Below are 25,585 nucleotides of genomic sequence, written 5' to 3'. Positions count from 1 at the left end.
GCCTGAGGCAGGAGAATCGCTTGAACCCAGGAGGTAGAGGTTGCAGTGAACCGAGATTGCGCCACTGCACTCCAGCCTGGCCAACAGAGCAAGACTGTGTCTCAAAAATAAATAAATAAATAAATATAGTAACACCAGGCCTGATTCCCCTGTTGGCAACAACTTGGCTAGAGCTTAGTGGCTGCCCACTCTGTCTGGTCAAGTTATTCATACCACAGTTCCTCAAAGCCCCTATACGCCTGACCGACGTCACTTAGTTTACCTGCCCATTCTTCCATAACACTAGAAAAGATATAGGGGGCAAGGAGTTGAAGCGGGGAAGCTACCAGTGGAAAAAGAAAGGTTGTGTCTCTTATGGGCATCACACATTTTGTGCCTCAGTTTTCTTTCAATGTGGAAGGAAGGTTAGACCTGGTTTAAGTCAGGGCCATTTTGGACATAGAGATCTTGCGCTCAGCAGGTTGTATGAACTAGACTGTTAACATTTCTGGCTGGAGGTTGGGCCAAAGTCAGCTTGAGCTAACAGTCAACAAGCCCTCCCCCTCAACTATTCAATTGCTGGAAGTTGTTGTCCAAAGAGAGAGCATTGGGCCACAACTCGCAGGGATCCCTGTGGGACAAAGTTAGCATGTTCCTTTTCCCCAGACCCACCAGCCACGCAAATAATTGCACCTGGCATCCCACTGTGGAGCACAGTTCATTTGTCTTGTTGGTTTATTGGCCTACAGAGTTGGACACACACACAAATGCGGAGATAAATATTGGTCAGTTTCTCTAAATCTGGGTCCTCACTACGTAGAGAGCTAGAGTCTGTAGAATTCTAAATCTTGCGTGCTGTGGCACAGAACCAGTGGCCTTCCCACTCTGCCACCACCCTTCTTTCCAGGGAACATGGGGAAAGAGGGCACGAACTAACAAGACTTGATCATTTTCAAAAGACAAAACTGCAAAATCCCAAATTTCCAACATCTGAAACTCACAATATTCAAATTCCCCAGTTCAAATACATATATTTTAATCTCCACGTCGCCACAATCTCATTTGTTGCCCAGAACCACCACATTCTGGAAGCTATTTTCCTTAATCATATTTAAAAAAAAATAAATGTCTACAATCTCAATTCTCCCAAAAAAAAGTCCATGGTTTTGGAATTTTGACCTATTCTGAAGTTCCAATTCTCCGGTCCATCCTCAACCCTTCCATTTTCCCATGCCTGTTTGCTCAGAGGAGTACGGGTTAAGGATATAGGGGCACTGTCATAACCTCTGCCCTTGCCTCCAGGCCTTCCTCAGTCTCTCTTGTGGTTCCGCTGTATAGATAGATAGATATATAATTTGTGTGTAGATATATATATGTATTCTTTATTATGTATTTTTTTGCAGTTTTTCTAAAGTGCCAGAAACAAGATTTGTGGAATTTTTAGTGATTTTTTTTTTTTTTTTTTGCATTTTTTCCCCATTTGAAACTCCCCCCTCTTAAAAATTGGAACTTGGTACATTCAGTAGGAAATTCATCACTCAGGCTGTGGCCAAGACCAAGAAAAGTGCAAAGAGACAGAGGAGGAATGAAGGAGTGACTCCTCTATGGTTAACATTCAGGGAGCCTGTCTAAAACCTCCCCCTTTATATATGCTGGGAGGGTATGAGGGGTAGGAGGATGGTCCTGGCCCTCCCTAAACTCACCTCCCTCCAAAAGCCATGATCTTGCCCTTGGCAGTGATTGCTGCTAGGGCAGCCATCTTGGCCCCAAAAACAGTAGCTGGGGAAAAGGCTGCCATTTTGATGACAACAACTTTTCCTTTTAAAACTGCACTCCTCTAATTCCCATTTGTCAAATTTGCTCCCCCAAACTGGCTCTCCCCTTGTGAGCTATTTTCTGGGGGGAGGTGGGTGGGATGGGAAACGTTTATTCAATCACAGAGCAGGGAGGCCCAGTTTTCAAAGAGAATTAGGAGCAAACATTTCTTCATCTCCCCCACTGGAAGGAAATACAGGGACCCCTGACCAGGGTTAACTAGTGCAAATTAGGGATTAGGGACTATTTAAAGTCCCTGTACCCCATCCCTAGGCTGGGATCTTTGGGTGAGGGGAACTGAGTCAAAGATGGGGTGTAAGGTGCTATTTTGAAGGGAAAGCTGGTGGGGATACCCCAAAGCCCACCAGAAGAGTAGAATGGTTCCCCCAAAACCATCTGGAGTGACTGGTGAGGGGAGTGACACTGGGGAGATGGGAATACAGGTAAGGATGGAAGGTCATGTGCAAATCCTGGGCTTACCCACCCATCCCACCCCTATCATTTTTCTGGCTATTTGGTCTAGTCTGGGAGAAACCATCAGGAAAAAAAACAGGGAGAAAGTAGATTCCCTTCTCCATCCCATTTGGAGTTCTTCCCTCCTGGCCCCCAAATCTGGTTTAGCCCAGAATAGGCCGTATGTAGAGGCAGAAAGAGGTGTGATCTGCTCACCTCTTTTGCCTTGGAAGAATCTGGAGCTCACTGGATTTGGGGGTCAAGATAGGGCCAATACTTCCCTGCCCTGGACTGGGAACGTGCTCAGCCACAGAACAGAGGGGCAGCCCTCCCCCAAACCTCCTTGACCTGGCTTGGGAGAGGCCATCTCCGAAGTCCAGGAATATGGGGAGGAACATGGAAGATCCAAAGGCATGGAAACCAAGGAAGGCGTCTTGATGCAAGGGAAACAGGGACGTAGAGACCCACGCTTGGGAAGGATGGAACCCAAAGCCACACTCCCAGGCGGGTGGGGTCAGGTATCACAATGGTCTGGTCCAGGCCCTGGGCCACAATGAATGGAATGTGCTAGGAAGCATCTGGGAAGGGCTTAGAGAAAGCTTCAGAACAAGGGGGGTCATTAGGAGAGAGAGATGGTTTCCCCCTAGGTTTACGAATCAGGGGAGCAGGTTAGACATTCAGAGCTGGTGGGGGCCGTGAGTAGAGATTCAGGTTAAGTATATTGCTCAGTTGCCCCAAGGGCTGGAGAAGGGATGGAAGCTGGCCCTGCCCCTCATGGAGGCCATTCCCTGGAGGAAGATTGAGAGGGGAACCTCGAAAGATCCCTTCCCAGGAGATGGGAAAACTACAATCTCACACAAAGCAGCCTGACCCCTGAGCTCCAGGGGCCCCCAAGTCCCTGCACAAGAGTGTGGAGGGGCTCCCAAGGGGCAGGGAGGCCAGGGAGCTGGTAGTGGTGGGGGGTTCAGGGAGGGTGGCATCTGGTGAAAGGGGGATTGAGCCCCAAGGTTCACCCCACATCACCCTTCTGGGTTCTCTCAACCCCTGCCCTTTCCCCTTCTCCCTTAGGGGGAATTGGTGGAGGAAGAGTTGGGGGAGGTGGTGTTGGCGGGGTAGGGGGTGCTGCTTGAGGATTCACTGCGTAGCCAAAGACCCCTGGTAGGAAGGGAAGGGCCCCCCCACCCTTCTCATCAGGTAGGACCATGTTGAGAGCAACTGGGAGAGCGGCCAAGTTACTGAAGTTGTAAGGGTAGGCGGCAAGGAGCTGGGGGCCGTAGACGAGCGGGTAGGGCTCAGGGTAGAAAGTGACTTTGGCAGCCCCTATCCCCTCCATCCGGTCCCCCTCACCAGCTCCCACTGGCCCTTCACTCCCAGATTTTCCCCTGCCACCACCAGGTTCCCGGCCGCCCCCAATCAGGGCCAGTGGAAATTCCTGCACAGGTGGATATGCATAGCTGCCCCCGCCTGCCACCACTGGGGGTTCCTCACCCCCTGAGATGACAGGGTCCTGGAGTGAGGCGGTCTCGGAAGCTTCCTCAGCAGCAGTGCTCCCGCCGCCTGCCTCACCGCTGGATGAGGAGACTTGCATCTCTTGGGGGGCTTCCTCCTTGACATCCCCGGGCCGGGTGCCAGCGCTGCCCTTGGAATAGGCAATGACAGGAGTCGGGGTGCCCCCGGGCCGCTCAGCAGCATGCCTCTGCCCGTGACGGCTCAGGGCAGCTGCGGTCTTGCACACCTTGGCGCACTGGGGGCAGGTAAAGCGGGTGGAGGGCCTCCGTCCGGCCCGGGAGCTGTGGGAGCCCCCACCATGGGCCTCTTGGTGCTTTCGCAGCTTTCTCAGGGTGGCAAAGGTCTGGGCACAGTCCCCACAGCGGTGCCTCCGCTCTGTGCGGGCACGTCCCGCTGGGCTCTCGGCTGCTGGGGTTTCCTCCCAGCTCCTCCGTTCCAGCTTCTGCCTCCAGCGTGGTGGCCGGCGGCCTCGGGGCGGCCCACTGCCCCCCACACTGGCACCTCCAGCAGCTCCAGCCTTGCGTTTAGGCTTGTAGGAGTAGTAGGGCCTCCAGAGCTGGTCCTCCCCACCAGCCTTTGATTCCTCCTCCTCCTCCTCCTCCTCTTCGTCCTCCTCCTCATCATCATCCTCACTCTCCTCCATCTCCTCTCCGCTCAGCTCCCCAGGACGCAGGTCAGTCTCTGAGATGCGGCGCTTGACAATGGCCTCCTCCCCGATTCGCACAGTGATCTGACACAGTGGAGGTGGAGCCTGCAGCTGAGAGGGACCCCGGCCAGCCCCTGCGGGAGCACCCCCACCTCCACCAATCCCGCCCACTGGCTTGGCCGTGTAAGTCAGAGTCCTTCCGGCCCGTGGATTCCGGCCCTTGGCCTCCTCCGTGGTGGTGGCCGTGGCTGGCCCTGCAGCGGTGGCTGGGCTGGCTGCTGTGGCTGGGCTGGTGGGTGTGGCTGCAGGCTCAGGGGGAGGAGGTGGGTATTCTCGTTTCTTGGGTGGCCTCGGGGGAGCAGTGTAAGTGATAACCGAGGCGGCTTGGGACCCTCCTGTGCTGGCCGTCCCACTCCCCCCTCCACCACTGCTACTGCCCCCATGGACAATGACAGAGGGGGCTGGGTGGGCAAAAGTGATGACAGAGGGTGGAGGGCCAGGCTCTGGGGCAGGTGGGGGCCCAGGCGGCGGGCTGGCTGGCATGGCCACAGAGGCCGGTGTGTTGAGGCTTGGAGAAAGGGGGGCCTCTGGGGCTCCCTGGCTGTAGGTCTTGTAGGGCCGCTTGGCTGCCCGCATGGGGAGCAGGCGGTAGAGCTTGAGTGTATTGAGTTTGGGCTTGTAGCCTCCATTGGGTGTCTTCTCACTGGCGAGGAGGCCCGGGCTAATGCCGTGGAAGGCTCGCTGGTGGGTCTTCAGGTTATAATAAGTGACAAAGGTCTCCCAGCAGAAGATGCACTGGTACCTGGGTCAGCATAGCAGGGAATAGGGCAGGAACACAGCCACTTGAGTCGAGGGCCCGGAAGTCTCCCAGGTCCTCCTGCACCCTGCACTCAAACCTGTGACTCCCGCCGCCTTGCGCTGCCTCCCTCACCCAGCCAGCCTCAGGGCGGGGCGCCCATCTGAGCTCAGTGCCCCCACCGGCTGTGAGACTCTAGGCCTCGGCTGTTCCACTTGGGACCCAGCCTAACTCACAGAGCCTTCTTCTCAAGTCCGGATGACAGAATGGGGAAACGATTTATGAACAGGGACACCGCGTGGAAACACAAGGCCCTGCTCAGAATAGTGTAATGATTCCTGGACATGCCTGTGCCGCCGCAGTCCTTTCCGGTGAAGGGAGCTTTCTCTTTCCCTCTAGCCCTTCCCCAGAGCAGCAAGCCAGGACATGGCACAAAGAGACTTAATAAACCTCAGCTGATGAACCCTGGAGGCGAGGCTGCAGTGAGCCAAGATTGCTCCACTGCACTCTCGCCTGGGTGACAGAGCAAGACTCCGTCTCAAAAAAACAAAAATCAAAAAAAAACCTCAGCTGAAGGAACTGGGGCTGGAGGGAGGCAGACAGGTGAGTGGTGGTGAGCAGGGGCCTCAGGATGGCTTTTTTTTTTTCTTTTCAAATTATTTGTAGAGGCTGGGTGCAGTGGCTCATCCCTGTACTCCCAGCACTTTGGGAGGCCGAGGTTGGCGGATCACCTGAGGTCAGGAGTTCGAGAACAGCCTGGCCAACATGGTGAAACCTTGTCTCTACCAAAAATACAAAAATTAGCTGGGCATGGTGGTGTGCACCTGTAATCCCAGATACTCACAAAGCTGAGGCAGGAGAATCACTTGAACCCAGGAGGCAAAGGTTGCAGTGAGCTGAGATTGAACCACTGCACTCCAGCCTGGGGGACAGAGCGAGACTCAGTCTTAAAAAAAAAGAAAAAAAGGCCGGGCGCGGTGGCTCAAGCCTGTAATCCCAGCACTTTGGGAGGCCGAGACGGGCGGATCACGAGGTCAGGAGATCGAGACCATCCTGGCTAATACGGTGAAACCCCGTCTCTACTAAAAATACAAAAAAAAAAAACTAGCCGGGCGAGGTGGCGGGCGCCTGTAGTCCCAGCTACTCGGGAGGCTGAGGCAGGAGAACTGAGATTTGGCCACTGCACTCCAGTCCGGGCGACAGAGCGAGACTCCGCCTCAAAAAAAAAAAAAAGAAAAAAAAAGCCAGGTGTGGTGGCTCACGCCTGTATCCCAGAACTTTGGGAGGCCAAGGCAGGCAGATCACGAGGTCAGGAGTTCAAGACCATCCTGACCAACATGGTGAAACCCCGACTCTACTAAAAATACAATAAAAAAAAATTAGCTGGGCATGGTGACGCATGCCTGTAATCCCAGCTACTCGGGAAGCTGAGGCAGAATTGCTTAAACTGGGACCTGGGAGGCGGAGGTGGCAGTGAGCCGACATCACACCACTGCACTCCAGCCTGGGCTATAGAGGAAGACTCTATCTCAAAAAAAAAAAAAAAAAAGAAAGAAAAAAATAAAAATAAATTGTAGAGATGGGGTCTCTATGTTGTCCAGGCTCGTCTCAAACTCCTGGCCTCAATGGATCCTCCCACCTCAGCCCCACAAAGTGCTGGGATTACTGCAGCTAGCCTAGTCTCAGGATAACTTTCTAGGCCCCAAGCCCCACCCATTGCTGCCCTTGTCCCTGTGATCTCTGAGTGCTGGCCTCCGGCCGCTCCCCCTGCCAGCCTGGACCACTCACCTGCGCTCCCCCGTGTGCCACACCTCATGCTTCGTGCGGTACTCCGCCAGGGCGAACACTTTCTCGCAATAGCGGCAGGGGTACTTCCTCCGCCACGAGTGTACATTGCTGTGTCTCTTCAGACTGGACAGGGTCACATAGGAACGCTCACAAGCTGCGCACACATACAGCACGTGGCCGCCCACCACCTTCACCACGTGCTCGGGGCCTCCTCGGAAGCCCGCCGGTGGAGGCAGGGCTGAGGCGTCCACCCCTGCAGGACCACCAGGGCCAGCGCCCCCGGCTCCCAGCCCTGTAGACCCCCGAGTGCTGGCCCCTCGTCGGCACTGGGCCTCATGGGTCTGCAGCCGTTTAGGATGGATGAAGCTTTTTCCACATTGGGGGCAGGGGAGGGGCCGCCGGGGTAGGGAGCACTGCAAGTCAGGGGCCTGGGCCTCAGCCCTGTCACCCTCCCACTCCCCAGCTGGCCTGGGCCGGGGCCCGAAGCTGTCCTCTTCAGGCTGCGAGGTGGCCATGGGGGCTGGGGTAGGAGGTACCCAGGCATCACCTCCCTCTCCCAGGCCCTGAAGGCGGGAGATGCCCAGACGGCGCCCCAAAGCTCCAATCTCTGCTACAGCTGCCCCGTCCCCTCCACCACCAGGCAGTGCGAGCCGGGCGCTATAGATGAAGTTGAGGACATCAGAAAACGCAGCTGCTGGGACCCCTGGCAACTCCAGGACCCGGGGCGGGGAAGAAGCAGGGGGAGAGGCTGGAGGGGGAGAGGAAGAGGAAGAGGAGGAAGAAGAGGAAGCAGAGGAGGAGGAAGAGGAAGAAGACGAGGAAGAGGAGGAGGAGGAAGAGGCAGCTGTGGTGGTGGCAGGGTTGGGTGCGGAGCCCCCTGTAGCTGGCGGGAGGGGCAGTGGGGCCGAAGTGAGCAGGGCCTCTCTGAAGAAGGGACTCGAAGCAGCCAGGACGCTGCGGTGAGCAGGGAACTTGGTGTCTCCGGCTATGAGGGTGACGTCACAGAAGAGGCCACGGAGCCGCTGTTCATTGAGCTGGCGCAGGACGGCGGGGGCATGAGACGGGTCCGTCACCTCTGCAGGGGGGGGCATGGTGCCAGCCTAGACAGTGGGAGAGGAGGCCAGGTAGAGTCTCGGAGGCTGGGCAGAGGGCAGAGGCTTCTCAGGTCAGGCAAAGAGAGGGTCAGGAGCTGCTGGTCAGAAGCCAGTGGAAGGCTGAATCACTTCAGGCCACAGAAGCCAGGGCTTGGCCCTTAGCCACCCAAGTCTGGCCAGTATCCAAGACCAGTATGTCTAACTCACTTCTGTGGCTGGAAAAGGCCAGCGATACCTCAGGTCATGGTGAAGGTCAAGGGGTCATGATCTCTGAAGTCACAGACTAGAGAGGTAAGCGAGGGAAACCTCTCTCATGGGAAGAAGGAGGAAGCGCCACAACTCCTGATAGCCATTTCACAGAACTCCCCAGCCTAGACAAAATGGCCGCCCCCGCTGGCCTGCTGCCTTGGGTCTACTTTTCCCTCACTGTAGACCTCTGGGTACCTTCTCACCTGAGAGCACAGCCAACATGGAGTGGGGCGGGGGGTGGCTCAGCGAGTCCCTTCTGCTGGGCCTCTTCCTTCTGTGGAGAAACAGAAACCATGTCAGGGGAACCTAGAGGAGGAGCAGGAGAGGGTCCTCAGGGAGGGAAGTGGGAGGAAAAGCTCCCAGGAAGTGGGGAGGGGTGCAGGACTGTGGCCAGAGAGGACATCTGGGTGAGCCCGGACCCCTCCCCGGAGCCTCTGCCAGGTTATTTGTTTAGCTGCGTCCGGTCAAACCTGGGAGGCCACGCAGGTTATTACAGAGCCTTGTTCTGCAGGCCCAGAGAAGTACAGTGACAAGATAATTTGCATATTCCCAATTCACCTCCAAACAATATAGTAGCACAGGTCCAGCCCATAGTTCAGGGAAGCCTGTCACAGCACTCTCAAGTCCCTTTGGCCCAATTTCCAGGGCTCAGAGGAAGTCAAAGATTTGCATGTTGTCATTTATCACGATGGTCTCATTTACATGTCAAAATAATGTGTGAGTTTTAAAAAATGGGACCTAAGCTGGTAGATATTCAAATGAGGAGAGGACCTCCTCATATCCTCCCAGCCCCATAAATCTCAGAGGGGGTTTCTGGCCCAGCTGCCAGGCAACCATTGAAGCCCACTGACCCCTACACAACTGCCAGCTCGCTCCAGTCTCTGGAGGGCACTGGAAAGGCCACAGGACCAGGAGGCCTGGTCCCACAGCTCACTCAGAGACCTGATGCCCTAGGGATTTGGGCTGAAAAAGCAGCATAATCAAGGCCAGGCACGGTGGCTCATGCCTGTAATCCCAGCACTTTGGGAGGCGGAGGTGAGCAGATCACGAGTTCAGGAGATCGAGACCATCCTGGCTAACAGGATGAAACCCCTGGCTAACACGGTGAAACCCCATCTCCACTAAAAATACAAAAAATTAGCCGGGCGTGGTGGTGCGTGCCTGTAATCCCAGCTGCTTGGGAGGCTGAGGCAGGAGAATCGCTTGAACCTGGGAAGTGGAGGTTGCAGTGAGACGAGGTCACGCCACTGCACTCCAGCCTGGGCAACAAGAGCAAAACTCCGTCTCAAAAAAAAAAAAAAGTACCGCACAGCCACTTTCCCCTGCAGGCACCATCAGGGCCTTGAGGACTCTTTTCAGTTGAAGGTTTGAGTTTGAAAGCCAGACTTCTCCAAAGTCACACAGCGTTGACAATGACAGGTGGCACCTATTTAGAGATCCAGGCCTGCAGAATTGAGAGCAGAGCTCTCCAGACCCTCTCCTCTGCCCTCCACAAAGCCTGGGAGCCGTCACCCATCTTTGAGGGTGTCCTTCCATATGCCATGGGCCACACGTGTCTTCAGAGGCGTTCGGCATCAGGAGTTCCTCATACAATTCCCATCCTCTGAAAAATGTTCTTTCCCATTTATCACTCATACTATCTGGACTCAAAGGCCTTTTCCCCACATATACCCCATTTCGCATTCCCCAAAATATTTTCCTGACACTTCTCCTGGATGGGAAGAAGGAAGATGGTAAACAGGGATGATAGTCCAAAGTTTTAACAACCCTGTCTGCCAGGGACAGATCAGGTTCTAGGTCAAGTGTTACCCTGTCAATTGGTAGATTTCAGATAGGTCAGGCATCCCGAGGAAAGGGCCTCACTGCATTCGTGGGCTAGTGCTCAGGCCTGCCACTCACTTCCATGATAACCACTGGCCCACTGGGACCCCAAGAGTCAGTGTTTTATTTGAATTACCTCATTTGTTCCTTATCACTACCCTGAAAGGTAGCAGTTAGCTTTCCTGCTTTTTAAATTTTTATTTATTTATTTTGAGATGGAACCTCGCTCTGCACCCAGGCTGGAGTGCAGTGGCACAATCTCAGCTCACTGCAATCTCTGCCTCCCGGGTTCAAGCGATTCTCTGGCCTCAGCCTCCTGAGTAGCTGGGATTACAGGCACTCACCACCATGCCTGGCTAATTTTTCGTATTTTTAGTAGAGACAGGGTTTCACCCTGTTAGCCAGGGTAATCTCGATCTCCTGATCTTGTGACCCGCTCGCCTAGGCCTCCCAAAGTATTGGGATTACGGGCATGAGCCACCACACCCGGCCACTATCCCTCCTTAAGGCCAGACACTGTGGCTCACACCTGTAATCCCAACGCCTTGGGAGGCCGAGGTGGGTGGATCATCTGAGGTCAGGAGTTCCAGACCAGCCTGGCCAATGTGGAGAAACCCCATCTCTACTAGAAATTTAAAAAAAAAATTAGACAGGCATGGTGGTGCGTGCCTCTAATCCCAAATACTTGGGAGGCTGAGGCAGGAGAATTGCTTGAACCCGGGAAGTAGAGGCTGCAGTGAGCCGAGATCGCTCTGGATGGAGATTGATCCAGCCTGGGTGACAGAGTGAGACTCTGTCTCAAACAATAAAAATAAAAATAAAAATAAATAAAAAACAGGCCGGGCATGGTGGCTCACGCCTGTAATCCTAGCAGTTTGGGAGGCCGAGGCGGGTGGATCACAAGGTCAAGAGATTGCGACCATCCTGGCCAACATGGTGAAACCCCATCTCCACTAAAAATACAAAAATTAGCCGGACACGGTGGCAGGCACCTGTAGTCCCAGCTACTGGGGAGGCTGAGGCAGGAGAATCACTTGAATCCAGGAGGCGGAGGTTGCAGTGAGCCTAGATTGAGTCACTGCACTCCAGCCTGGTGACAGAGCGAGACTTTGTCTCAAAAAATAAAATAAATAAATAAAATGACAGACTATGGGCTGGGTGCAGTGGCTCACACTTGTAATCCCAGCACTTTGGAAGGCTGAGGCAGGTGGATCTCTTGAGCTCAGGAGTTCGAGACCAGCTTGGGCAAGATGGAGAAACCTGGTCTCTACAAAAAATACAAAAAGTAGCCAGGTGTGGTGGCGTGTGCCTGCAGTCCCATCTAATCAGGAGGCTGAGGTGGGAGCATCCCTTAAGCCCAGCAGTTCAAAGCTGCAGTGAGCTATGATTGTGCCACTGCACTCCAGCCTGAGTGACGGAACCACACCCTGTCTCAAAAAAATAAAATAGGCTGGGCGTGGTGGCTCATGCCTGGAATCCCAGCACTTTGGGAGGCCGAGGTGGGTGGATCACCTGAAGTTCAGAAGCTCGAGACCAGCCTGGTCAACATGGTGAAATCCCGTCTCTACTTAAAATATAAAAAATTAGTAGGGCATGGAGGCAGGCACCTGTAATCGCAGCTACTCAGGAGGCTGAGGCAGGAGAATCACTCAAACCCAGGAAGCGAAGGTTGCAGTGAGCTGAGATCGTGCCATTGCACTCCAGCTTGGGCAACAAGAATGAAACTTCGTCTCAAAATAAATATATAAATAAAATAAATGTCAGATTATGGCTTATAGATGTTAGGTAGCTGGCCCAAGGACATAGAAGCAGCTAGTAGCAGGGCTGGGATCTGATCCCAGGAAGTTTGGCTCCAAAGCCTATGTTCCTGATGACTTCACGACTTCACCACACATTAATGAAGGACGTGTTTATGGCACCCACCAGGGCTCAAATAGCCTACCTGGGTGCCTTTCCGAAAATTAGAAGCAAGGTTCTTTCCTCCAGGAGGCAGCAGCCCTGTGTAGGTGAGCAAAGTCAAGGTTTGCCTCCAGTCCTCATTCACCCCATTGGCTGGGCCTGCCAACCTGCACAACCGTATTAGTGGGCTTGGAGCCTATGCATGTGTGACTGTGTGCTGACTGCCACAGTACTCGGACAAGACCTGTCAGGGCTTCTAAGAACCAGAGACACCCAATGCTGGACTGGCCCTTAGGGGTCACACACAATCATCGTCATCATGGTCTCTGTAGCTGCCATTTGTGAATTTTTTTTTTTTTTGAGACAGGGTCTCATTCTGTTGCCCAAGCTGGAGTGCAGTGGTGTGAACATGGCTCACTGCAGCCTCAACCTCCTGGAATCAAATGATCCTCCTGCCTCAGCCTCCTGAGTATCTGGGACCATAGGCATACGACATAATGCGTGGCTAATTTATTTATTTACTTTTGTAGAGATGGGGTCTTGCCGTGTTGCCCAGGCTTGAAATACTTACCATGTGCAAAGTATAATGCTAAGCATATTATCTGTGTCATCTCATTTCAACACTCAAAATGGCCACAGTGAGGCAACAGGCTTAGAGAAATCAAATACTCTAAACTCCTCCCTTTGAGGTAGAGGGAAAGTAGTGATGGGGTTATCTGCCTCAGATTTTATTGCTAGCCAACCCAGCGTTTGGACGCAGCTTGAGTTCAACTGCCCTGTGACTGGCTACTGCCCTGCAAGGCCTTATAGGAAGTGGAAAAGACTAGATATGTGACCTCAGGCAGGTTACTTAACCTCTCTGTATCTGTTTCCTTGTCCGTATGGTGGGGACGATTAATAGTTCCTACCTTGTGGGGTTGTCATAAAGATTAAGCGAGCCAACAAGTGGCAATATCTAGTTCGTAGAACTCAGTCCTGGAAAATGGTGGGGAGAAGTGGTGAAGAAAAAAAGGCATAAATTGGGCTTCATGGTAGGTTTGGTGGCTCTGTGGTTTTCAAGTTTTTTGTTTGTTCTTACCATTTCTACTCTTCAATGCCTGTGTGACTTCAGAGGTGCCACTGAGGTGGGGATCTGAGCATGGACACCAGACACGCCCTGCGTCTTGTGGTTCCCTCTGGCTGGAATGTTCTTTCCTCCAGATAACCTCAAGCAGTGAAGCCCAACTTCCTTTAAGCCTTGACTTAGAAGCCACCTTCCCCTGAGGCCTTCCCTGGCCACTCCCCACCTCCTAAAACTTCCTATCTCCCTACCCTACTTTATTTTACTCCTTAGCACTTAGTAACACTTTTTTTTTGAGACAGAGTCCAGTTCTGTCACCCAGGCTGGAGTGCAGTGGTGTGATCTGGGCTCACTGCAACCTCCTCCTCCCAGGTTCCAGCAATTCTCCCGCCTCAGCCTCCCGAGTAGCTGGGATTACAGGCGCCCAACACCACACCTGGTTAATTTTTTCTTTTTTTTAGAGACACAGTCTCACTCTGTCGCCCAGGCTGGAGTGCAGCGGCACAATCTCCGCTCACTGCAGCCTCTGCCTCCCCAGTTCAACCAATTCTTTGCCTCAGCCTCCTGAGTAGCTGGGATTACAGACCCGCCACCATACCCGGCTAATTTTTGTATTTTTAGTAGAGATGGGGTTTCACCATCTTGGCCAGGCTGGTCTTGAACTCCTGACCTCGTGATCCACCCGCCTTGGCCTCCCAAAGTTCTGGGATTATAGGCGTGAGCCACTGCGCCCAGCCTGGCTAATTTTTTCGTATTTTTAGTAAAGGTGGGATTTCACCATGTTGGTCAGGCTGGTTTTGAACTCCTGACCTCAAGTGATATGCCCACCTCTTCTGCCTCTCCAAGTGCTAGGATTATAGGCATGAGCCACTGCACCTGGCCATTCTTTTTTTTTTTTTTGAGACGAGGTCTCACTCCGTTGCCCACGCTGGAGCACAGTGGCACAATCACGGTTCATTGCAGCCTCAACCTCCCAGGCTCTCGTGACCTCCCACCTCAGTGTCCCTAGTAGCTGGCACCACAGGTGCACACCACAATGCCCAGTTAATTTATTTTTTATTTTTAGTACAGACTGGATCTCCCTATGTTGGCCAGGCTTTTCTTGAACTCCTGGGCTCAAGTGATCCTTCTGCCTCAGCCTCCCAAAGTGCTGGGATGACATGCGTGAGCCACTGAAACTGGCCCAGCTGCTTCTCTCCCTTTTTTTTTTTCAGCAGGGACACAGTCTAGCTCTGTTGCCCAGGCTGGAGTGCAGTGGCACGATCTCGGCTCACTGCAACCTCCGCTTCCTGGGTTCAAGGGATTCTCCTGCTTCAACCTCTCAAGTCACTGGGACTACAGGCGCCCGCCACCACATTTTTTTTTTTTTTTGAGACGGAGTTTTGCTCTGTCACCCAGGCCGGAGTGCAGTGGCATGATCTCAGCTCACTGCAAGCTCCGCCTCCTGGGTTCACGCCATTCTGCTTCAGCCACCCGAGTAACTGGGACTACAGGCGCCCAGCTAATTTTACCTGGGAGTGGGACCACTCCCAGCTAATTTTTTTTTTTGTATTTTTAGTAGAGACAGGGTTTCACTATGTTAGCCAGGATGGTCTCGAACTCCTGACCTCATGATCCTCCCGCTTCGGCCTCCCAAAGGGCTGGGATTACAGGCGTGAGCCACCATACCCAGCCAGGCCTGGCTAATTTTTGTATTTTTAGTAGAGATGGGGTTTCACCATGTTGGCCTGACTGGTCTCGAACTCCTGACCTCAGATGATCTGTCTGCCTCGGCCTCCCAAAGTCCTGGGATTACAGAGCCCGGCCAACTGTTTATCTTTTTTTGAGACTGGATCTTGCTCTGTTGCCCAGGCTGGAGTACAGTGGGGGGATTGAGGCTCACTGCAGCCTTGACCTCCTGGGCTCCAGTGATCCTTTACCTCTCAGCCTTCTGAGTAGCTGGGACTACAGGTACCTGCCACCATGCCCAGCTACTTTTTGTATTTTTTGTAGAGATGAGGTTTCACCATGTTCCCCAGGGCTGGTCTTGAATTCCTGGGCTCAAGCAATCCGCCCAGCTCAGCCTCCCAAAGTGCTGGGATTATAGTGAAGAGCCACTGCGCCCAGCTCCTATTTCTTATTTATCTCTGGAATGTAAGCTCCAAGGGGTAAAAGGTAGGATTTTTTGGGGTTTTGTTTTGTTTTTGAGATGGTGTCTCTATCTGTTGCCCAAGCTGGAGTGCAGTGGTGTGAATTCTCTCGGCTCACTGCAACCTCCGCCTCCTGGGTTCAAGCAATTGTCCTACCTCAGCTTCCCAAAAACCTGGAATCTAGGCATCTGCTACCACACCCGGCTAATTTTTGTATTTGTAGTAGAGACAGGGTTTCACCATGTTAGCCAGGCTGGTCTCGAACTCCTGACCTCAGGTGATCCACCTGCCTCAGCCTCCCAAAGTGCTGGAATTACAGGCGTGAGTCACCGTGGTCAGCCCTTTTTCTTTTTTTTTGACATGAGGTCTTGCTTTGTTACCCAGGCTGGAGTGCAGTGGTGTTACCACAGCTCCCTGCAGCCTCCACCTCCCCCAGGCTCAGGTGATTCTCTCATTTCAGCCTCTCAAGTAGCTGGGACTACGGGCATGTGCCACCGCCCAGCAAATTTTTTGTATTTTTAGTAGAGATAGTGTTTCACCATGTTGCCTAGGTTGGTCTTGAACTCCTGGAATCAAGCAATTCACCACCTTGGACACCCAAAGTGTTGGAATTACAGGTGTGAGCCACAGCACCCAGCCAAGGGTAGGGAATTTTGTCTGCTTTGTTCACTACAGTATCTCAAGTCCTTAGAATAGGGCCTAGCACATAATGGGTGGTTAAAAACAAAACAAAAAAACAGGTAAATGAATGAACCTGTCCTCAAAGTCCATCCTCCAGGAAGGAAGCCATTAACCATGACGGACTAAGTTGGCCCAGAGATAGGGATGACAATTATAACTTGACCACTTCTGGGCCAGGCACAGTGGCGCATGCCTGTAATCCCAGTACTTTGGGAGGCTGAAGCGGGCAGATCACTTGAGGTCAGGAGTTCCAGACCAGCCTGGCCAACATGATGAAACGCCGTTTGTACTAAAAATACAAAAATTAGCGGGGTGTGGTGGTGCACGCCTGTAATCCCAGCTACTCAGGTGGCTGAGGCAGGAGAATTGCTTGAACTGGGGAGGTGGTGGTTGCAGTGAGCCAGAGATTGCGCCACTGCATTCCAGCCTGGGTGACAGAGTGAGACTCTGCCTCAAAAAAAAAAAAAAAAAAAAATATAGGCCGGGCATGGTCAGGTCACGCCTGTAATCCCAGCACTTTGGGAGGCCAAGGCAGGTGGATCACCTGAGGTCAGAGACTGACCACCTGTCTGGCCAACATGGTGAGACCAGCCTGGCCAACATGGTGAAACTTGGTCTCTACCGAAAATAAAAAATTAGCTAGGCGTGGTGGTGGGCGCCTGTAATCCCAGCTACCTGGGAGGCTGAAGCAGGAGAATCACCTGAACCTGGAAGGTGGAGGGTGCAGTGAGCCGAGATCATGCCATTACACTCCAGCCTGGGCAACAAGAGCAAAATTTCGTCTCAAAAACAAAACAAAAAAAATTTTAAAAAACCATAAATAAGTTGACCACTCTGAAGTCCTCACAATTTGCCCCATACTCTTCTTGGGACCTCACACACACTGACTCATTTAATGATATTCTCAGTACAGCCACCCACAGTAGGTATTTATATTATCCTGTTGCCCAGGTTGGAGTGCAGTGGCATGATCTCGGCTCACTGCAACCTCCGTCTCCCGGGTTTAAGCAATTCTCCACCTCAGCCTCCAGAGTAGCGGGGATTCCATGCCCAGCTAGTTTTTGTATTTTTAGTAGAGACAGGGTTTCTCCATGTTGGCCAGGCTGGTCTTGAACTCTTGACCTCAGGTGATCCCCCTGCCTTGGCTTCCCAAAGTGCTGGGATTACAGGCATGTGCCACCGCGCCCGGTCATATTATTCTAATTTTACAGAAGAGGAAACCAAGGCTCAGAGAGGGATATACCTTGCTCGAGATCGCATGGCTTGTAAATAGCAGTCAAGATTCGAATCCAGGCCCGGCTGACCCCAGATGTTCAGTCTTTCCCTCTGCCATACTGCTAGACCTGGCCCTGAAGGGGCCTATGGCCCGCCAGCTGGTTACATAAACCACTGCACAAGGTCTCACGTGCTAAGTGCTAAATGTGTCATGTCTGACTCCACCCTTTCCCTCGCTCCCACATCCAGCAGTCATCAAGTGTGGCTGAAACCGCGGCCGAGCTTGGGAATGGCTCTGGAAATCTTCCCTTCGACAGCTCAGGTCCTTGTTAACACTCACATGGTCCAAGGCTATAGCCTCCTAGCTATCCCCTGGCCTCCAGGCTTACCTTCCTCCACCCAGCCCGCCTCCCAGTGAGGGTCAACATCCCTAACCACAGTTCAGGAATATCACTCCTGGGCTCAAAACCTCCACTGGTCCTCACTGACTCTAGAATAAAATTCAAATTCTTCTACCAGGCAGTCAAGGGCTCTAGTCTAGCTCCAATCTTCCTTTTTAATCTTGCCTTGTTATCCTCTTCAAACACACAGTAATCAGTGTGAGCCGGGCGTGGTGGCACGTACCCATAGTCCCAGCTACTCAGCAGGCTGAGGCTAGAGGACTGCTTGAGCCCAGGAGTTTGAGTCCAGCCTGGGCAACATAGTGAGACCCCATCTCTAAACAAATGAATGAAACCCCAGACACCCAGTGTGCCCTCCAGCTTCTGCATGACCCACACCTGCACGCCTTTGCCTGTGCTGGCTTGTCCTGCCAGAAATGCTCTTTCCCCAAGCTTGCCAAAATCCCTCCAAAACATTAAGATCTAACTCCAAAGCCACCTCCTTCTTGGCCCTCCCTGACCGACAGGATGAGGACAATCTCTCCTTCCTCTGACTCATCAACCTTTTGTGCCCCTATGGCCACCATCCACCTTATACAGCAGCAGAGACTCAGGTTCTCATGTTCTCAGCGGGGGCTCCCTGAGCATCTGGGTCTTCTGAAATGGACTGCTGCACAGATGCTAAATTCTGCAGGAGCTGGGGAGAAGAGTGTTGGAGGCAATTGCACAGAAAGGACCACCCACTGAATGTTCCAGAAGGTAGCAGAGTACAGTAGTTAAGAGCACAAGATCTGCAACCTGATTGCTCAGGTTCAAATACAGCTTCACCTCTCACTAGCTAAGTGACTTTGGACAAATTACTTAACTTCTCTGGCCCTCAGCTGCCTCACTTGAAAAAGGGAGGTAATTACAGGGCCTACTTCACGGTGTTGGTCGGAGGACTGAGTGGCCACACATAAGCGCCCTGAAGACAGTGGCTGGTGCACGGTCAGTACTAAGCAAGTGTGTGCTGCCATTATTATCAGCCAAGCCCCGAGAAGGGAATTCCCAGTCCTGACGGAGGGCTGACAGGGGCTGGCACAGGCACAGCCCCCAGACTGCAGCCACTTTCGGGTCCGTCTCCCACGTGCTTTCGGAAGATATGCAGGGCAGGCAATCAGCCCCATTCCGCAGATGAAGAACTGAGCTTCCTTCAGATCAAGTGCCAGTGAGGGAATGGTAAAGACGCCAGAGCTCCTCAGCCCTGGGTCATGGCTCCTTTCTCTTCACCAGGCTGTCACTGTGCACCTGTTGTGCAGGCTCCCCCAGGCGGCCACCCCTCCCAGCCCCCCATGCCGGAGGGCCTGTCCGCAGCACCCTCCCTTCCCCTACCTACACACATCCTTCCAGTGGGGCCAGGCACAGTAGACAGTGGTGTGCAGGCTTGGAATGCACTTGCACACACACCCGTAGAGGGGCCCAGGCCCCAAAGGTGAGGAAAACCTGTTCTGAGGAATCTGCCTAGTGAGCGAATTCCGTTCCGAGGCCCTTCCACTGTCGCAGGAGTGGGGCCCAGTGTGCGTCAGAGATACCCACAAGGGGGGCAGAGAGAGGGAGAGGGTGAAGCAGGAGGAGGCTGAAAACTTCACGTTTCTTTTTTCCATTTTAGTGACAAGAGTCACACCCAGCCTTTACATAAACATGGCCAAGGAGCCGCTCTGTCTAAGCTTACTTCCCTTGTGGCCGCCCAGCCTCTCCTCCGGGTGACCCTGATATGCTGGGCAGGCTGATGAGGGGCAAACACACAGACCCTGCAAAGATTAGCTGGGCCGCCTGACAACACCCATGCCTCCCGCCGGCCGCCATGCGCTACCCTGCATTTATCTCCCGCCTTCCTCATACCAAATCCCCTCCACAGCCCCACCACCACTTAAGCACACAGACGGCAGGCACGCATACACAGCCTGCTTGCGGCTGGCCTCTTGGGTCTGAGGCCCACACTACCCTTGTCACGCCACCTCCCTCCCCACATGTGTTTTCTGACCAGCTTGCCTCCCAGCCCAGCAGCCCCGACAGGCTCCTACAAACAACGTCACAAAAGAATCCTGTGGAGAATGTTGCAAACGCACAACCTTCCCCTTGCTTGGCTGCCCATGATCCCACAAACACAAGTGGCGCATTCCACCCCGAACCCCTCACACCAGTGCCAGCTGACCCACAGGCCCGAGACACACCCTGGGGTTCCTCACTCCAGATCTTCCGGATCTGAGTTCTAGACGCGCAGCCCCCATGCAACACGCTCATCACGGACACGCAAACCCATCCATCGCCCTCTTTACCACTGGACCACACCTCAGCAGAGCAACAGAAATGGGACCCAGACGTGACGCCTTCTGACTAAAAGGCCCACAACCGCCCCCTCCAAAAGGGCACATACACTGCATCCTGGCACCCTCCGCAACACATACAGCATGCCAGCTCTGCAGAAAACAGTTCATAAACAGGTCATAGGTGCAGCACAAGACGTACATGCGAGAAAACACATGCTGTAGAAAACACACAGCCCCACATCGAACAAACTCTGCACCCAGCATGCTGTGCCCTGCTCAGAATGCCCATCTGTCACCCAAAGCCACAGGGCTCGTCTTGTAACTCTGCCCCACAACACTGGACACCCCTTCTGGCTTTCTACCTCCATGGCCCAGGGAGGGCCCTACCCAGACCCCTGGCTGCCAGCAAACGGTGGTGCCCAGGAGAGGTTTACCTTGCCCCACCACACAGCAGGAGACACACGATCTCCAAGACTCACAGCCACAACCCTGCCCCGACGGCGCGGCGGTTCCGGGGCCCCAGCTCGCCCTGCGCACCCCGCACACCCCAACTCTGGGGCGCTCGGCGGCCCACCCCTCCCCCTCTCTGCCTGGCTCCTACGCCATCGCCCTCCCAGCAGCTTGCAGCGCTTGCCCGGGCTCACACCCGCCCCACCCCACCCCCAACCTGCCCCACGGGGGGAGGGGGACATTAGGCTGCAGAATTAACCCTTCAAAGGGGGAGTGAGCGCCGCCCCTTCCACGGCCCCAGACGATCGCTTTCCCCGGCCGCCGCTCGCTCGGACGCCATACCAGGGCCCCCTTAGTCGCCCCCCAGCGTCGTGTGCGCCCGGGGGCGGGGCCAGGCTCAGCCCCCGACCCCTGCGCCCCCAGGTCAACCCCAAAGGAGAGCGGTCTGGGCGCGGGGCGCGGCCGGGGCTCCGCGGCGCCGGGCAGCGGAGAGGGGGCCCGGCAGTTGGCTCCGGTCCGCCCTGGCCCTGCCCAGTTCGCCCCGGGGCCCACCTGACTGTGATGGCGCCGCGTCCGCCAGGCCCGGCTCATCACCGTGGCCGCCCCCGGCCGCTCCGGTTTCGCCCGCCTCCAGCTCCGGCTCCGGCTCCGGCTCCGGCCCCGGCCCCCCCAGTGCCTGGCCCCGGCCCGGCCCCGCTGCCGCCGCCGCCGCCGCCGCCGCTGACATCATCGGCTCCCCCCGCCCCGGTCCTACCCCCACCCCCACCCCCGGAAACAGTCCCCCCCCAGCGCCGCCGCCGTCGCCGCCGAGAGGAGGCCGGCGCAGCGCAGCCGACACCGACACAAAGCTCCGAGCGCCCGACGGCCTTCCCCGGGACTGATCCCCGCGGCAGGACACCGCGCCGCGCTGGGCCACCGGGCGGGTGGACACCGAGCCGGGCGCGGGCCGGATTGCAGCACCCCGGCAGGGACGCAACACCACCGACCCCCAGGGAAAGGGCTCCCCTCCGCCCTTCCCCCTGCACGCCCTTCACTCAGCGGTGCACACTGCCTGAAAGCATTTAACACACAGGCTCTCAGGGTGCAGACATGACATGGCAGACTCATAATCAGGCCCAGTGGGACCCACAGACTCAGGGTCAGCACACTCAAAGAGGGCCAGCCCTGGACACAAACACACACACACCCTCTCCAGGAATGCGCAGGAACGCTCAGCAGGCCGCGGAAAAGGAAGGCCCTGGCCATGCACACGGGGCACACATTAACGACCACCAGCGCAAATGAACACACGAAGCTGGCTGGGTACTTTGTCCCCACCAGCAGATAGATCCACATCTGTATCCTTGAACATAAATGCAGAAGCCTTGGTGTCCGCCTCTGGGGACAGCATCAACAAAACACCAGGTGGAAGCACACACAGAAAAAAACACATTCCTGAAACTCCACAGGGACAATCCCAAGAACTCCTCCCTGGTTCTGGAAAATTAAAAACTAAGGAGATGGAGGAGCCAGGCTTCAGAGCTCCTTGCCTTAAAACCTCTCTGAGGCCGGGTGCGGTGGCTCACGCCTGTAATCCCAGCACTTTGGGAGGCAGAGGCGGGCAGATCACTAGGTCAGGAAATCGAGACCATCCTGACTAACACGGTGAAACCCGTCTGTACTAAAAATACAAAAAAATTAGCCGGGCGTGGTGGCAGGCGCCTGTAATCCCAGCTACTTGGGAGGCTGAGGCAGGAGGCAGAGCTTGCAGTGAGCCGAGATGGCGAGATGGTGCCATTGCACTCCAGCCTGGGCTGGGCAGGGTGGCTCATGCCTGTAATCCCATCACTTTGGGAGGCTGAGGCGGGGTGGCTCACTTGAGGTCAGGAGTTCCTGAACAGCTTGACCAACATGGTGAAACCCCATCCCTATCAAAAAAAAAACAAACAACAAAAAACAAAATTAGCTGGGCGCAGTGGCTCACGCCTGTAATCCCAGCACTTTGAGAGGCCCAGGTGGGCGGATCACCTGAGGTCAGGAGTTCAAGACCAGCCTGGCCAACATGGAGAAACACCATCTCTACTAAAAATAAAAAATTAGCCGGGTGTGGTGGTGCATGCCTGTAATCCCAACTACTTGGGAGGATGAGGTAGAATTGCTTGAACCTGGGAGGCGGAGGTTGTGGTGAGCCAAGATCGCACCACTGCACCCCAGCCTGGGCAACAAGAGCGAAACTCCATCTCAAAAAAAAAAAAAAGAAAAATTAGCCAGGTGTGGTGGCGCACGCTTGTAATCCCAGCTACTTGGGAGGCTGAGGCAGGAGAATCGCTTGAATCTGAGAGGTGGAGGTTGCAGTGAGATGAGATCACACCATTGCACTCCAGCCTGGGCAACAAGAGTGGAAACTTCATTTCAAACAAAAAAAGAAAAGAAGCAGAGTTAGACTCAGTGGGAAAATAGGCGCACTACCACCTCAGGAGGGTTCCAGGGAAGAACCCCACCCCCACTCCAACCAGGTCACAATGGCTGGAGCTCTGAGGGGCCCAGGCTCCCTGAGCCAGGAGGAGAGAGGAGAAAGTCCAAGGAAAGATGGTGAGTATGGGGGCCAGGGGCCCAATACTCCCTCCCTATAGCTCCTGGTTGCTCCATTTCCCCTCCTTTCCTAAAACTTAGCTGTCTCAGAGATACCCACAAATAGAATTCATAATAGTGTACCCAGGTGTCTCTGGAACTTGTGGCATCACACAGATGCATCGCATCTGAGGCTTCCTCCCCTTCCTCAATCCAAGAGGGCATCCTGGTTCCTTTTTCTCCTCCCAGGAACAACTTACCTAAGGAAATGATACTCCAGGACTGCTCATTCCTTGCTTCCTGCTGCAGGCCCACATTATACCATCTCACTCATCTTTTAGGCCCTTTCTAACTCCCAAGAGTTCCTCCCAGACCCCATCCTCGCATCTGCCCTGCCCCAGGTCACCCGGGCTGTGGCTGCTGTCTACCCTGAGCTCCTTTCTCCCTAACAGGCTGGCAGTCACCCCTACTTCAACCTGCCCGACTTCACGCAGCCATCGCCGCCCTCCACTCCACCCAGCCTCCCCTCACACCAGCGCTGCCAGCCCTCTGATGCCACCAAGGGTCTGCTGGTGGCCCTGCTGGGTGGGGGCCTGCCTGCTGGCTTTGTGGGCCCCCTTTCTCGTATGGCTTACCAGGCTTCAAACCTGCCCTCGCTGGAGCTGCTCGTCTATCGATGTCTCTTCCACCTCCCTATTGCCCTGCTACTTAAACTGCGTGGCGACCCACTTCTGGGACCTCCTGACATCCGAGGCCGGGCCTGCCTCCATGCCGTGCTCAACGTCTTCAGCATTGGATGTGCCTACACTGCGTTTCAGATGGTGCCCACTGGCAACGCTGCCACTGTTCGCAAAGGTTCTTCCACCGTCTGCTCTGCCCTCCTCGCCCTCTGCCTTGAGAGCCAGGGTCTCAGTGGCTACGACTGGTGTGGACTGTTGGGCAGCATCCTAGGATTAATAATCATTGTAGGACCTGGACTACAGACACTGCAGGAGGGGACCACAGGTCTCTACACCGCCGTAGGTTATGTGCTGGCTTTCCTGGGAGGCCTGATGCTGTCCCTGGGGCTTCGGGTCTATTGTTCTCTGCACTTTCCCTCCTGCCTCCCAACAGTGGCCTTCCTATTTGGCTTGGTGGGGCTGCTGGGCTCTGTGCCAGGCCTCTTTGTGCTGCAGACCCCCGTGCTGCCCAGTGACCTCCTGAGTTGGAGTTGTGTGGGGGCAGTGGGGATCCTCGCCTTGGTCTCCTTCACATGTGTGAGCTATGCGGTCACCAAGGCCCACCCTGCCCTGGTGTGCGCTGTCCTGAATTCTGAGGTGGTGGTGGCCCTTATACTGCAGTATTATATGCTCCATGAGACTGTGGCACCTTCTGACATCATGGGGGCAGGGGTTGTGCTGGGCAGCATTGCCATCATCACAGCCCGGAACCTCAGCTGTGAGAGGGAAGGGAAGGTGGAGGAGTGACATAGAACTTGGGAGCCTGGGGGTTGGGAGGGGCAGGGGTAAAAAGAGGCAAAGACTGAAGACGAACATGGGAGGACAAGTGACTGGAAAAGAACTGGTGTGGGAGAGGGATACCTCTCAGAGTCAAGAGTGACTTGGGGACTTGGTGGAGAGTGACTACCTACAAGACCTGGAGCCAGCCTGGGACCAAGGGATGTGGAGTCCAAGCTGGGTCCTGGGAATCAGGGCATAACTAAGGGGTAAAGTCTGAGGAGCAGATCCAAGGGGCAGAGGCAGGCAGGCCGTGGGCCACGGGGAGGACTTCACTCAGCAGCAAAGAGAAGAGCATTGGGGCTGGAGTGTTCCCGCAAAGACAGAGCCAGCAGCTGCGCTGGGGGAGGGGAGCGTGCCTCCCCACCCCTCCCCTCACGGCTAAGGTTTCCTTTTCTCGTGCTTGTGCCCCCTCCTTGGGGTGGTGACGTGACATTGACATCAAACAAGGATTACTCTGAATGTGGCTGTGCAGTGGTGTCGTCTCTGCTTTGGAGGGAGAGTGGAAGTCCTAAGACCGTTCTCATTGGAGAATCCCTTGGGATCCCCGCCCCCCCATTTTATTCCTGAAATATTCTACAAAGTGAAGGATTTCCTAATGTTCAGATGCCTTGACCCCAAATCCCCCAGGACTTTCGTGGCCCGCCCCATGGCTAATCTGCTTTTCTCGGATTGTCGCGGTCCCGTGATCTCTCCCGGACAGTGGCCAGGCTCCTTCCAGAGCAGGCCTCGGAGCTGAAGTCTCTTCGAGCGGCTCAGGCCATGGATCTAGGACCATGGCTCGGTACGGCGCGGCATTAGAGGCCAGGAGATGCCCACCCGTCTCTGGGGGCCGTTTGACCAACATCGGCTACTTCCGGACAAGCCACTGGTCCCGCCATCTTGGCTTGTCATGCATATTCAGCAAGAGAACTGCATATTCATGAGAAACCGCCCTCCCCCGGGAGCTCACTCGGGAGGACCCGCCCTGCCCCGCCTCCATTACCGATTCGCAGAGCAGACCATTTTCCAGCTGGGGGGGTGCTACGAATGAGAGGCTTTTGCTGAAGATGAAACCGTTGTCCAAACTAGAATGAAAGCGGCCCAATTTTACCCTCGAGTCTTCAAACCTTAAATCTCAGTGCAGAAGGGGGCAGCGAGGAGAGGCGGTGGGATTACAGAAAAAAATTCCTCTCTCCCAGTCACTTCAAAACGTCTCCCAACCAGCGAGCAGGGGGAGGACCCACGACTCTGGCTCGCACCCCGTGCGGGCCTGCGCAGGCGACC

General features: G+C 54.8%; 2 protein-coding genes across 6 annotated transcripts; one reads left to right on the top strand and one right to left on the bottom strand.

Moving 5' to 3' along the window:
* Positions 1-686: 686 nt before the first annotated feature.
* Positions 687-25,558, bottom strand: ZBTB4 (zinc finger and BTB domain containing 4). Of its 5 annotated transcripts, none has more exons than XM_033184756.1 (4): positions 25,305-25,558; positions 8,533-8,603; positions 6,987-8,086; positions 687-5,204 (listed from the first exon to the last, which is right to left on the bottom strand). In XM_033184756.1, the coding sequence occupies exons 3-4, from the start codon at positions 8,075-8,077 to the stop codon at positions 3,257-3,259; spliced, it is 3,039 nt and encodes a 1,012-aa protein (XP_033040647.1). In that variant the 5' UTR covers positions 8,078-8,086; positions 8,533-8,603; positions 25,305-25,558; the 3' UTR covers positions 687-3,256. The 5 variants fall into 5 exon arrangements, with proteins under 5 accessions (XP_033040647.1, XP_033040650.1, XP_033040646.1 ...); XM_033184759.1 differs by lacking the exon at positions 25,305-25,558 and adding an exon at positions 20,826-21,025 and having other exon boundaries at positions 6,987-8,175; XM_033184755.1 differs by lacking the exon at positions 25,305-25,558 and adding an exon at positions 20,826-21,025.
* On the top strand, positions 22,667-25,341 carry SLC35G6 (solute carrier family 35 member G6). The gene is made up of 2 exons (XM_033184760.1): positions 22,667-22,844; positions 23,276-25,341. The coding sequence occupies exons 1-2, from the start codon at positions 22,842-22,844 to the stop codon at positions 24,287-24,289; spliced, it is 1,017 nt and encodes a 338-aa protein (XP_033040651.1). The 5' UTR covers positions 22,667-22,841; the 3' UTR covers positions 24,290-25,341.
* Positions 25,559-25,585: the final 27 nt, after the last annotated feature.

This window comes from Trachypithecus francoisi, unplaced genomic scaffold (assembly GCF_009764315.1).
Source record: "Trachypithecus francoisi isolate TF-2019V2 unplaced genomic scaffold, Tfra_2.0 Lachesis_group20, whole genome shotgun sequence".
Classification (NCBI taxonomy): Eukaryota; Metazoa; Chordata; class Mammalia; order Primates; family Cercopithecidae; genus Trachypithecus; species Trachypithecus francoisi.
This window is presented reverse-complemented; position numbering and strand designations above follow the sequence as displayed.